The sequence below is a fragment of the Cyprinus carpio genome, unplaced genomic scaffold (assembly GCF_018340385.1).
Source record: "Cyprinus carpio isolate SPL01 unplaced genomic scaffold, ASM1834038v1 S000006643, whole genome shotgun sequence".
NCBI lineage: Eukaryota > Metazoa > Chordata > Actinopteri > Cypriniformes > Cyprinidae > Cyprinus > Cyprinus carpio.
The window spans coordinates 663297-675512 of record NW_024879270.1 but is presented as its reverse complement, the minus strand read 5'-3'; the positions used below and the strand labels follow the sequence as shown (position 1 = coordinate 675512).

Below are 12216 nucleotides of genomic sequence, written 5' to 3'. Positions count from 1 at the left end.
AAATATTTATTATTATTATTATTATTAATTTTTATTTTATTAATTGAAAGAACAGCATAGTTTCTAACATGATTATTTTATCTATCATCACTTGTGTGTTAACCCTCTGGAGTCTAAGGGTATTTTTGGGGCCTGGAGAAGTTTTGTCATGCCCTGACATTTGTGCTTTTTTCAGTTTCTTATAAATATATAAATGGCTAAAGTCTAATCTCACTGTAATCAGCACAAACTGGGCTATAATAATATGTGAGCAGCATGTATGTACATGATTGTGTTTTTGAGAAAAAAAATGTTATGCGTGGTTAGTGAAAAACTAAAAATGTTAAATCACTTGAAAAAGGCAATAAAACATACAGAAAATTGGTTCCCAGGACTTTTGAGAACTGGAGCTTGTAGCCTAGAATTTTTTTTTTCTAAATGATGTGAAAATCATCTTGTTTACTCACTTACAGAAAACAATATATTGATTTAAATTTTCTAATGCACTTTTTGTTGGTAAAAGTCATATGCGAGTAGGCGTCAACTATCATGAATTCACACCTGAGAAGACAAAGGCCTGCATAATGAGCTGCATAATGAGCCATTCAGTCAGCTGTGTCACTGAGAGGGATGAGTTACAAGAAAGAATGTTAGGACAAAATAAATGTATATAATTTTATGTTTGTAGTTTATTTAGAATATATTTAATTATCCACAACATAATTTAATATTCACTTGTGAGTGCAGTTAAACAGTTTATTAGGAACAATGAAAGCTGACTTTCAAACTGAATTTTTTGCATCATTACTCCAGTCACACAATCCTTCAGAAATCCTTTTTAACAATCTTATTTTCTACAAAAAAACATTTATTATTATTATTATTATTATTATTATTATTATTATTAATGTTGAAAAGAGCTGAGAATATTTTTTTCAGGTTTTTTAGGGGGGATAAATTGAAAGAACAGCATTGTTTATTACATTTGTTACAGTTACATTTATTGGTACATTTATATTATTTACATCAAGCTTTTGAATGGTATAGTAGTGTATATTGTTATTGAAACTTCATAATATTTCACTTGATTATACATTTAGTCAGGAATTATAGTTTGGAAAAAGTCTTTGGAAAAAGTCTAACTAGTAAAATGTTTACACGTTATGTGAAAACTAGTACAAGTATATAAATAAATAAGAGACTTACTCATGGTTTATGATCTCTGCTGGATAAAGTGCTTCATTCTTTTTTCTGAGGAAATCCAAATCTCAAATCCTCAACCACATCACATCTTTTTGGGGTGAATTATGTCTTATTCCTCTCATCGCGAAGCAAACAGTAAAATAAAAAAACTTGAAGAAAAATCTCGCTGCGTTGTCTTCTGTTGTGTGGGCGTATTCAAGCCGCGCGCTTCAGTGAAACATTAGAATCTGAATAGCGCGCTCGGCGCGTGGGCGTGGTCGCATTATAAGATAATGAAGGGAGACGTGAAAAACAGACATCGCGTTGTTTTCATATGGATTACTTTATCACAGAATATTTGTTTTCGGCAGCAATTGTTTAGTTTAAAAGTAGACATGTCAGGCTTTCTATAGATATATCTCTCATGTATCTGTGTTGAGTTTTCACTGAGTTACAGTTCATTTTAATGACGCGTTTGTAACTGAAGATCAGCGCAGACAAAGGCTGCAGACAGCACTCCTTGTTTGTTATCTTTATTTTATAAGTGCACAAAGTTTTGTTGTTATTATGTCTGTATACAAAAAAAGTAGACCCTTTTACAGATTCGATTGATGTATTGCTCTTATCTGTACGATCAAAACTGAAAGTGTATTTAAGTTCTTTTCGGGGTTATCAGGAGAAAATACCCCAAAACGCGTATACGCGTTAATCGACTTCAGAGGGTTAAATAAGTTGAAAGTGTAATTTAAGTTCTTTTTCGGGGTTATCAGGAGAAAATGCCTCAACACGCATATACGCGGGCATCGACTCCAGAGGGTTAACAGTTCGATCTGCTCACAGTGGTTACAAGAGAGGGAAAGGTCTACACAAGGTGTGACGTGAGTGATGGTGGTGAGGGGATTGCCCGCTAATGACATAAGCCGGAGGCGACCCAGTTGCATGGGCTCAACATCAGCTGACTGAGGACTCACCGCATCGGACGAAGAGGACTCCAGGTGGCGCTCCGGAGTTGTGGATTGACGGTGGCGGTTAAGATGGCCCTCCACACGGAGCGCAAGATTAATCAAATTACCCTGCTCTCGAGGAAGATACACAGCAGCTAGTTCGTCAGCGGTGGCATAATCCAGTCCCTCAAGTAATTGCACATAGCGTGCCCTCATTCCAGCTGCAAGCTGCCGCTAGAGTCTGAAACTGTATGGCATAGTAGGTGACAGAGCATTTCTTCTGAGACAACTGAACCAATGCCTCATCTCCCTGGGCTGATCGGTTGAACAGCTTTGCCATCTCCCGGCGAAAATTTGCAAAAGTAGCACAGCAGGGAGCCCGTGATCTCCATAAGGCAATTCCCCATTAGTGGGCTTAACCCGAGAGAAGAATGAGGACATATGCAACCTTAGCTTCTTCTGTGGCGTAACATCGAGGCTGCAGTGAAAACAAAAGCAAAACTCGCTGTTGCACGAGAGCAGAATGAAGCGGATCTGATCCCACTGAATCCATCACTGGTCAGACTGTTCTGTCAGGGAATAGACTGGATGCAGGTACAACAGAGGCTTTATTGAACAGAAAATAATCAGTACATGTGATGAGCGCCTCCGCGGACAGCTTGTGTGGACGTGGAATCCCCTACCACACAGATGCGTGGATAGCAGCGGCTGGAACAAGCCGCAACAGAGGCAGTGGAGATGAAGCCGACAGGGCAGCTCACTAATCCGAGCGAGAGGCTAAGCAACCCAATAACGAGTCCGCAGAGACCCAGGGATGACGGATGCCGAAGGGAGCCCACGGGTATCTGAAAGCACAGAGAAGTGCAGGAAAATACACTTGCAGCTATGAGCACTGGAGCCTGAATGAGACAAGACAGGCTTGGTAAGTCTTACAAACGATGACAGCCGGAGCAATGGGAATAATCACAACAGTCTGACAAAAGACAGAGAAACACGGGGAGCTATAAAGGGGAACGAGATAACAAGATCCTGGTGTGAAACAAGATAAACTAAGGAGGGCACGTGGCGAGCTGTCAAAACAAAGCCACGAACACAACAACAACACATCACCCGCACACACAGACAGCAAAGAACAGGTGATAAGACCCGATACCCGACAGACCAAGCCTCTTCTGGTCGACTGACGATTAGTCAACTATTAGGGGGCAGCCCTATAAAGTATAACAAGTCCATTCAAACAAATTATATTTTGTGAAACATAATTTAAGTTAACCTTAGGTAAACTACTAGTCTACTAATCTACTAGTGTAAGGGTTATGCAATATTTTGGAGTTTCTGTATTCTGTCCTGGGGTGTTTTTCAGAAAGGAGGTTCAACAAACCCTGAGTTAAAACTTGAACTCTGAGTTGACTTACCCTTAGATTGGAAACTCTGAGTTTTCGGTTTCAGAACAGCTGAACAGAGTTAGTTCAATCCACTCTGAGTAGGTTGACTCTGAGTTTAGCGAGTGCACTACGACTATGAAAAGCCATGGTCAATGGAGCTCAGAAATTACGATTCACCATGGCAACAGTTCCCACCAAAAAGACTTCCACATACTATGGAATAAGTAACTTTAATTCTAAATCAATGTTATTAGAGGTGAAAACTGGCAGAAAGGTAATTTATTGAACTAATATTCATTTTCATGGTATCCCACGGGGGAAAAAATAAAGCTATTTATTTAGGTAAAGCTTCAAAGGTGAAATGGGTGTAGGCTAACGTTACATGACTTTTACATACAGTATATTTCACATTCAATAAATATCATTCAGTGTATATCTATTTCAATGTGCAGCAGCTTTCCCCACATAGTCTAAAGCATTTTCACATAAGTAAATGTTCTCTAATCCAACATGCTACATTTCTTAATAAGGGTAATGAAAAATATTTGACTTATATTCAGAAGCCAAAAGCATGAAGGCAGAGACTCATAAAATGGGAGGAGAAACTGCACCAGCACCACTGACAGATGAAGAGGAGATGGCCACAATACCAATATTAAAATCCAAATGGGAAAATAATAATTTGTTGCTTTTGTATTTGTATAACATAAAGATGGCCAAATAAATTGTGAATAATTTGTGTTTATTTAATAGCTGTGGTGGTGGTTACGGAATATATCTTGCACTACCCTTCCATCTGGCATCCTTCCATTCCATACAGTAATCAGATTAATTTTTGGAAGGTGCGATGTTAAGAATATGTGTGTAAATGCATACAACCACACTGTAAATCCTAAAGAAAATTCTAATTATTAGGCTACTTAGAGATTGCCATAAGATGTTATCAAGTGAACGCTATTTAAAAATGGTATCGTTCGAATAAATATGCATGTGGATATGGAAAATGAATAAATTAAATTAAATTAAATCCTCTCCTGAAGTAAATGTAACTCTCCGTGAATTAATGCAGCCTCCTCATTTACAGGATCTCTTATAAAAAGACATGCCATTTTTGTCACATTTACCATGTCTGCATGATGAAAATGAAAGTGGTCTGGTGAGAAAAATTATCTTGTTTCCATTTTCATTTAGGTTATTTGTCTTATCCCGCTGGCAATTTTACTTGTTTACCCAAGAAAACAAGACTAAATATCATATATTTTTTCTTATATAGAAAATGCATCAAGATTTAAGAATTTTTAGATATTTGTATTTGAAATAAGGCATTAATCTCAGCAGTAAAAGCAATTTTTGCAGCGTGAATGAATGAGGTATTTAAATATTGCTTAAGCTTTAAAAATGGTGAGGAGAACGAAAGAAGCTCTGGGTTTACAAAAGAAAACTTGTTCCCAACCAGATTAGGTTCACATAGTAAGTTACTTCAGTACTTTAGTAACTTACCGAGAGGTTTAGTTTTGTCTTTTACTGGAAACCGAAAACCCAGAGTTTCCCTTTGCTGGGGTTAACAAACTGTGAGTTTTCAACAAACCAGCTTTCTGGAATCCAAACCTGTTTTGCCCTAGTTAGTCTCCTTAGTTTCTTATTAGTACCACACCTGTTTTTCTTCTCCTTGATTACTTTCCATGTGTATTTAAGCCCTGAATTTCCTTAGTTCCTTTGTCTGATCTTGTTTGTGTTTATGTGGTTGTGCATCTTTGACAGAGATCTCTTGTGTGTTATTTTGCTTACTAAAGACTGTTTTCTGTTTACTCCATCATCATGTGCTTTAATACAGCCACTGTGCCATTGCAACTAGCCAACAATAACATGAATAAGCATGCGAAATATAACTTTTTTAAAAATAAAAGTAATGTATGGAATGAGCAAATTTAAAGTGATCTGTCACATAACTGACAAAACGTAGCTAATGTTCATTGAATAAATCTTTATACATCACAGTCATCATGTAGACACCCACAAGTTTGACTTTTTGATGCTGTAGCTTATTTTAAATAAATTCAACAAGAAAAAAAAAATCCACATTGCATGCTCTCAAAATTTTACTTGATTCAGTATCTTGATAATTAGAATATGTGCATGTATTGCAGTTCCCGCAGTGAATCAGTGGCTGGTGGTGATGGACAGGGTGCATGAGTTGACCCTGCGAGCTGTTCTGTGGTTATGGAGAGTTCAGGAGCTGTGCTGGAGAATACTGGAGCTCCACAGCTTCAAACTAGTCTCTACAGGCATCATCTGGGTATGCGTGCAGGAGGTGAGACATAAACCAGTGTACATCCTACACATACAGTAACAATATCCTCAACTAAAACCTATACAATGTTGCAGGTTCACACACTCTTATATGCATATATTTCAGGTATCGCTAATGAACTTGTTGTTTTTGGTGCTGTGGACATTTGCTCTGCCGTACTCAAGACTGCGGCCTTTGGCTTTCAATGTGTCTTCTGTTTGGGCCTGTGTAATTGTTGTGTGTAAAATGATGTACCAGCTCAAAATTATCAAGCCATCTGAGTATTCTTCAAACTGCACTGCTGTAAGTATTATTTATGTGACTACTGCCTTAGAAACATAATTTTGGTTGTACCTTATTTTACAGTGCACTAACATAACTGTAAGTGTACTAACTTAAGAAAGTACTGGTAATATGAGGTAAATACATAGTTAAGGTTAGGTTTGTGGGTAGGTTCAGGGTTAGTACCTAGTTATTACCCAGTTATTGTAATTACTAAAATAAATACATAGTATGTACATGGGGAAAAGGACTGTAAAATAGGGTGCTGCCATAATTTTATATACACATTGCACATTTTTATATATACATTAAAACGAAAATTTGCTTTTGTTTTTTAGATAATAGATGAGTAAATGTACATTAGGAAGAAAAGGATTTGGGCAAGTGTAATGCGAGAATAAAAACAAATTAATAATTATGAAAGAATAATGATGATTAAATCTCATATCTGGCAGAGGTGTGAAAGGTTTAAAAAATAGACGTAATTAGGGTTTGCCGTGGCATACATTAGATCAGGAGTGTCAACTGTGTCATGTATATTTAACAAAGTCCTTCCTAAAAAAAATCACATAGCAAGGCCTTACCTCTCAGATCTGACTGGATCTCATCAGAGTTCTCACATAGACCTCATTAGTCCACATCAGAGGCCTCATTAAATTACCTCAGATCCCATTAGAATTCAGGGAACCTAGCAAAGGAACCATATCCAACCTTAGTATGTATTCATGTGTGGTTAGCATGTTCTAGTATGTTGGTGGCATGATTTTAAGTGTTTCTGGCTAGTTGTTTGACATTAGATAGATAGAGATGAAGACTATTTACAGTTACAGTATTTACAAAAGGTGAATGGTTAAACAATATATAATCAGTTAAAACATTTTATTCTTTCAAATGTCCAAATTGATATCTCCATGTTCTTTAATAATGCAACTTTTCCAAAGGGCCTGTCATCATCTAATGAAAGTTGGATAGGTGATAACAAAGCAGAGCTGTTGAGGAATTCAGTTCTGTATTTGGCACCAGTAGATCCAGCAATGTGGGTTGGCGGACTGAGGAAGTGTGAGGATTGCATCCTACCCTGTCTCTGGGTATTCTGCTAAGTATTTTTATGGACTGTAATGTGATATTAGCTCACTTAGGTACTGAGGACCCAAACTATTTAAAGCTCTGTATGTAATTGAATTTTGAAATGTATACAAAACTTAATAAGCAGTTATATTAATATGTTATTATGATTAAATTGGGCTGATATGATCACATTTCTTTGTTTTGTTAGGCACTCTACCACAGTGATTCCCAACCACGTTCATGCATTTCTGAAGTACCCAAAACACTGTTCATTTTTGGATGTCTCCTTAAATCAAACACAGCTTATTCCACTCATCAGCACATTTATAGGGACTCCAAGTCCTGAAATTGGTGTGTCAAATGAATCATGAAAAATGTGCAGTGTTGGGGGGTGTTACAATCCTCTGCATCTTTGCTCTTGTGTGTCTTGCTTTGATTACGTGAGTGTGTGCAGGGATTGACAGATCCTCAAGGAACGTGATTGGTGGATCATGAAGTGGATGACTTTAAAAGGGTGGCGCTACCAAAATATGGGAAGCTCATTTTGGTGTGAAGAGCTCCTGATTCCACCTCCATCAACAAATCACCAAAGACATCTTGTAGCTATTGTTTGCAGCTTTATGAACACATTTTGTTTGCTATTTAATTTATTTGTATTGCATATATTATAACAATGTTACCAGAGCGTAGGGGTGACCTGCCATTTATTTTGATCTATGTTTGCTATTTGTTTTTGTTTAGGGAGTTAGGGAAGTTTGTTTGTCATTTTTTTCTTTATTATTAGGTTATTTATATATATTTATTTTCTTAGTTGATTTTGTTTGTTATTTTGGCCTTGGGACACCACAAAGTCATTGCTCCTTTATGCCTCTTTATTCTTCTTTAAAATTGTTTAAACGTATGGATATTGTTTTTGGTGATCTGTTGGTTGTGGCATAGAATCCTGTTAACATTGTGCGTTCGCATTTTACCCTTATAAAATGGGCCATAACAAATGGGGGCTCGGTATGTATACTCCTTCTCATTTGGCTGGTGATTAATTATTTTGATTGGCAGTTTTGTCTTGTGTGTCGGGAAAAGGAATATAAAATAAAGGAGTTTAGTATTGAGGCATTTCGACAGAAACCTTCTTATGAAGTTTTATGTTCATGCCGTAAAGCTGATCTGTATGAGATTGCTGAGTGCTATGCCATTCCCGTTATAAAAACAGCTCGTAAAAAAGAAGTGTGAGATCTCATACAAACTTTGTTGGTTCAGCAAGGTGTGTTACCAGCAGTTCAACCTTCTGAGAGTGATGATGCAAGAGATGTTATATGATTTTTTTTGGTTGTGAATGTTGTGTTACCAGCAGTTCAGTGCTGCGCTCACTTAGTGGACTGTGTCCGGTAGATTTAAAACTCACTATCCAGATTATATCCAACTTGATTTTGAAAGAAGTTTGGTCTCTTTTGTTACAGTGTCATTTGGCTGGTAAAGCTCAAGAAATTTGTTCTACTTTGTCTATTGATGAGCCTAAATTGCAACAAAGTTAAGTCTGTAAGTTGAGAGCTTATGAGCTTGTCCCCAAAGCTTATTGCCAAAAAAAAAGGCTAATCAAACATTTGTTGAGTATGCTCATGAAAAAGGGTGTTCTCTTTGATAAGTGGTGCCAATCCAGCAAAACGATTAATTTTGAGCAGCTTTGTGAACTCATTTTAACTGAGGATTTCAAGAATTTGTTGCCAGATAAAATAGTGGTGTATTTAAATGAGAAAAGGGTTTCCACTCTTGTTGAGGCCACAGTGTGTGCTGATGAATTTGTATTAATGCACAAAAATGTGTTTGTTGTACCTTCTCGGCAGGAATTAACGTATTCTGCGAATTCGGATAAACCCAAAACAACTAAATTAACGAAATTGTCAGGACAACCTGACGCTTGTGAATGTTTTTGTCACAAGTCTGGTCATTTGATTGCAGCATGTCCCGTTCTGAAAAAAAAGAGTTTAGACAAGTGAAAATGATTCCGTTTTTGAACCTTTTATTGGTCAAGGTATAACTTCAATAAGTGGTCTAGGGAAGGATCAAGTCTCTGTTAACTTGTTGCATGATGCAGGAAATGCTTAGTCCTTATATTTTAGAAAGTGTCTTGCCATTTTCGAAGGAAACTTACTGTGGCTCAGATGTTTTAGTGCAGGTAATTGAGATGGAGATTGTGAAGGTTCCCTTCCATAAGTTGCATATTCGTTCCGACTTGATAACGGATTTCGTAAAAGTGGCTGTAAGAATTCAGTTATCTATGAAGGGAGTTACAGTGATACTTGGGAATGATTTAGCAGGTGGAAAAGTACGTCCTCTTCCTGAAGTCTTTGAGAATCCGCTTAGTGCAATTCCTGCTTTAAGTAAAGAAGATGCGGAAGATTTAATTGTGTTCCCTGCCTGTGTGATTACTCAAGCCCAGTTACGAAAGTTTCCTAATGTAGTTGACCTTTCTGACAGTTTCTTTGTTGTTATAGATGATTCTGACCCTGTTTCATTGCAAGGTGTATGTGTCTGCGTCGTTGTCCTCTGTCGGTGGTGCTGACGCTGACTTTGTTGATTTGTTACTGTCTATCGATTGTGCAACATTTGCTACTGAGCAAAAACAAGAACCATCGCTCGTGCGTTGCAGAGATTCGGCTGTCACAAAAGAGGATATTGTGAGTAAACCAATTGTTTATTTTTATGAAGAGGGAGTTTTAATTTGAAAATGGGCACCTTCAACATCAGATAATTCAGGCTAGGACACGCTTTATCAGATGGTAGTCCCTAAGAGTTTTCGTGAAAAAATGCTGAGTGTCACTTTATCGCGTGATGTCAGATGTCGCTTGAGTCTGAAAAGGAATGGGACAATGGGCTGCCTTTGCTTTTATTTGCCCTCCGAGAAACTGTCCAGGAGTCTTTGGGGTTTAGTACTGCGGAGTTGGTCTTTGGGCACACGGTGTGGGGACCACTTAAACTCCTACAAGATAATTGGCTGTGTGATGTGAAGTCTAATTGTAATCTATTGGATTATGCTCGTTTCGCTCAGATGCTCAGATAAAAATGAAGGAATGTTTTGACAAGGATGCAGTTGTTCGTTCATTTGAGAAGGGAGATCAAGTTTTGGTTTGGTTCCCACTCCCTGGCTCTGCTTTGTGGGCAAAGTTTTCAGTACCTTAAATTGTGGATCGGAAACTCAGTGACACTGATTATATTACCCCGATCGGCAGAGAAAGACTTGGGAGTTCCACATTAATATGCTCAAACGCTATGATGCTTGAGGTAAGGGAGAAGAGTCAAAAAGCTCTATTGTCCCAGTGAATGAACATCCACCTATCAAACAATATGTATACAGATTGAATTCAGCTAAAGAAAAAGTCAGAAGTGAAATACTTTACTTGGTGGAAAATGGAAAAAGCTGTTCCTAGTTGAGTGCTTGGAGTTCGCCTTGTCTGCTTGTCTAAAAGCCAGATGGGTCTCATCAGTTCTGTACAGACTACCAATCACAAAACTTACTTGGAGACCCGGCGGCTCAGCGGTGGTACAGCAACCGTGGCAATGGGACGTGACGTCTCTGTTCCGGGGAGCCCGCAGCTCTACAAATATCTGTCAGCGAGGCGCCACAAGCCAGCGCCCAGGAGGATGCAATACTTCTAGTTGAGTGAGCTCGCAACATGAACGGGCAGGGCACACCCTGTGCCTGATAAGCCAGGGTTATGGCATCCACAATCCAGTGGGCCATTTCCAGCTTAGAGAGGGATTTAATATTTCGCCGGCCTCCGTAACAGACAAAGAGCTGGTCTGAGGTCCTGAAGCTTTGTGTCCAGTCTATGTAGCATCTCAGTGCTCAGATTGGACAGAGCAAAGCCAGGGCTGGGTCTGCCTCCTCCAGGGGCAGCGTTTGCAGGTTCACCACTTGGTCTTTGAAGGGTGTAGTGGGAACCTTGGTCATGTTGCCGGGCCAGGGCCTCAGGATTACCTGGGAGTCAGCCGGCCCAAACTCTAGGCACGAATCGTCGACCGAAAATGCGTGCAGGTCCCTTACCCTCTTGATGGAGGCCAGTGCAACAGGAGCAGAGTTTTTAATGAAAGAAACTTTAGCTCAACTGAATTCAAAGGCTCGAATGGGCCCTGCTGTAGTGATTTTAGCACTAGAGTCAGGTCCCAAGAGGGTATAGAGGGGGGCCAGGAAGGATTTAACCTCCTGGCCCCTCTAAGGAACCTGATGACGAGGTCAGGCTTACCTAAAGACTTCCCATTCATGGGGTCATGTTACGCAGCAATAGCAGCAACCTGGACTTTGAGGGTGGAGGGAGACAGCCTTCGCTCCAGCCCTTGCCGCAGAAAGGAAAGCACAACCGCAATCGGTTATCTTCAGGGGTCCTCTCGGCGAGAAGAACACCACTCGATGAGCAGGTTCCACTTCAAGGCGTAAGTGTGTCTCATAGACAGTGCTCTTGCTGAAGTGATGGTGTTCCATACCTCCTGGGGTAGGTCACCTCGAACCTCCGCGTCCAGTCCAGGGACCCGACATGGAGTTTCCAAGGGTCTGGACGCGGGTGCCGAAAGGGTGCCCCGTCTCTGAGTCAGTAGATCGTTCCTCAGAGGAATCGGCCAAGGAGGGGCACTAGGGGCTGTCACGATGAGCTCTAGTTCTGGGAGCGCCACTAGCAAGACTTGCTCCTCGTCCTCCCGGACTTTGCACAGTGTCTGCGTGAGAAGGCTCACTGGGGAAAACACATATTTGCATAGGCCTTGAGGCCCCTCGGTCAGGGAGTAGAACAACTGGCAGTGAGAGGCCTCTGGAGAAGCAAACAGGTCTACCTGAGCGGCTCCGAACTGTCTCCAAATCAGCTGGATCATCAGGGGATGGAGTCGCCATTCTCCCATGAGCAATACTCGAGACAGCTCGTCGGCTGTAAGGTTGAGCAGGCCCGGAATGTAAACAGCACGAAGTGACCTCAAAACTTTCCATCTCCAAAGGAGGAGGTGGCGGGCAAGTTGCGACATGCCACGGGAGTGCAGACCACCTTGTCAGTTGATGTACGCAACAGTCGCTGTGTTGTCCGTTCGGACCAGCACGTGCTTG

General features: G+C 39.9%; 1 protein-coding gene across 1 annotated transcript in view; it reads left to right on the top strand.

Annotated features, from left to right (window-relative positions):
• si:dkey-11f4.7 (piezo-type mechanosensitive ion channel component 2) overlaps positions 1 to 12216 on the top strand; it is a 180733-nt gene that overhangs the window by 68735 nt on the left and 99782 nt on the right. The window contains 4 exon segments of the mRNA XM_042755145.1: positions 1932 to 2032; positions 5638 to 5801; positions 5907 to 6083; positions 7004 to 7150. Coding sequence (XP_042611079.1) covers positions 1932 to 2032; positions 5638 to 5801; positions 5907 to 6083; positions 7004 to 7150 — 589 coding nt within the window.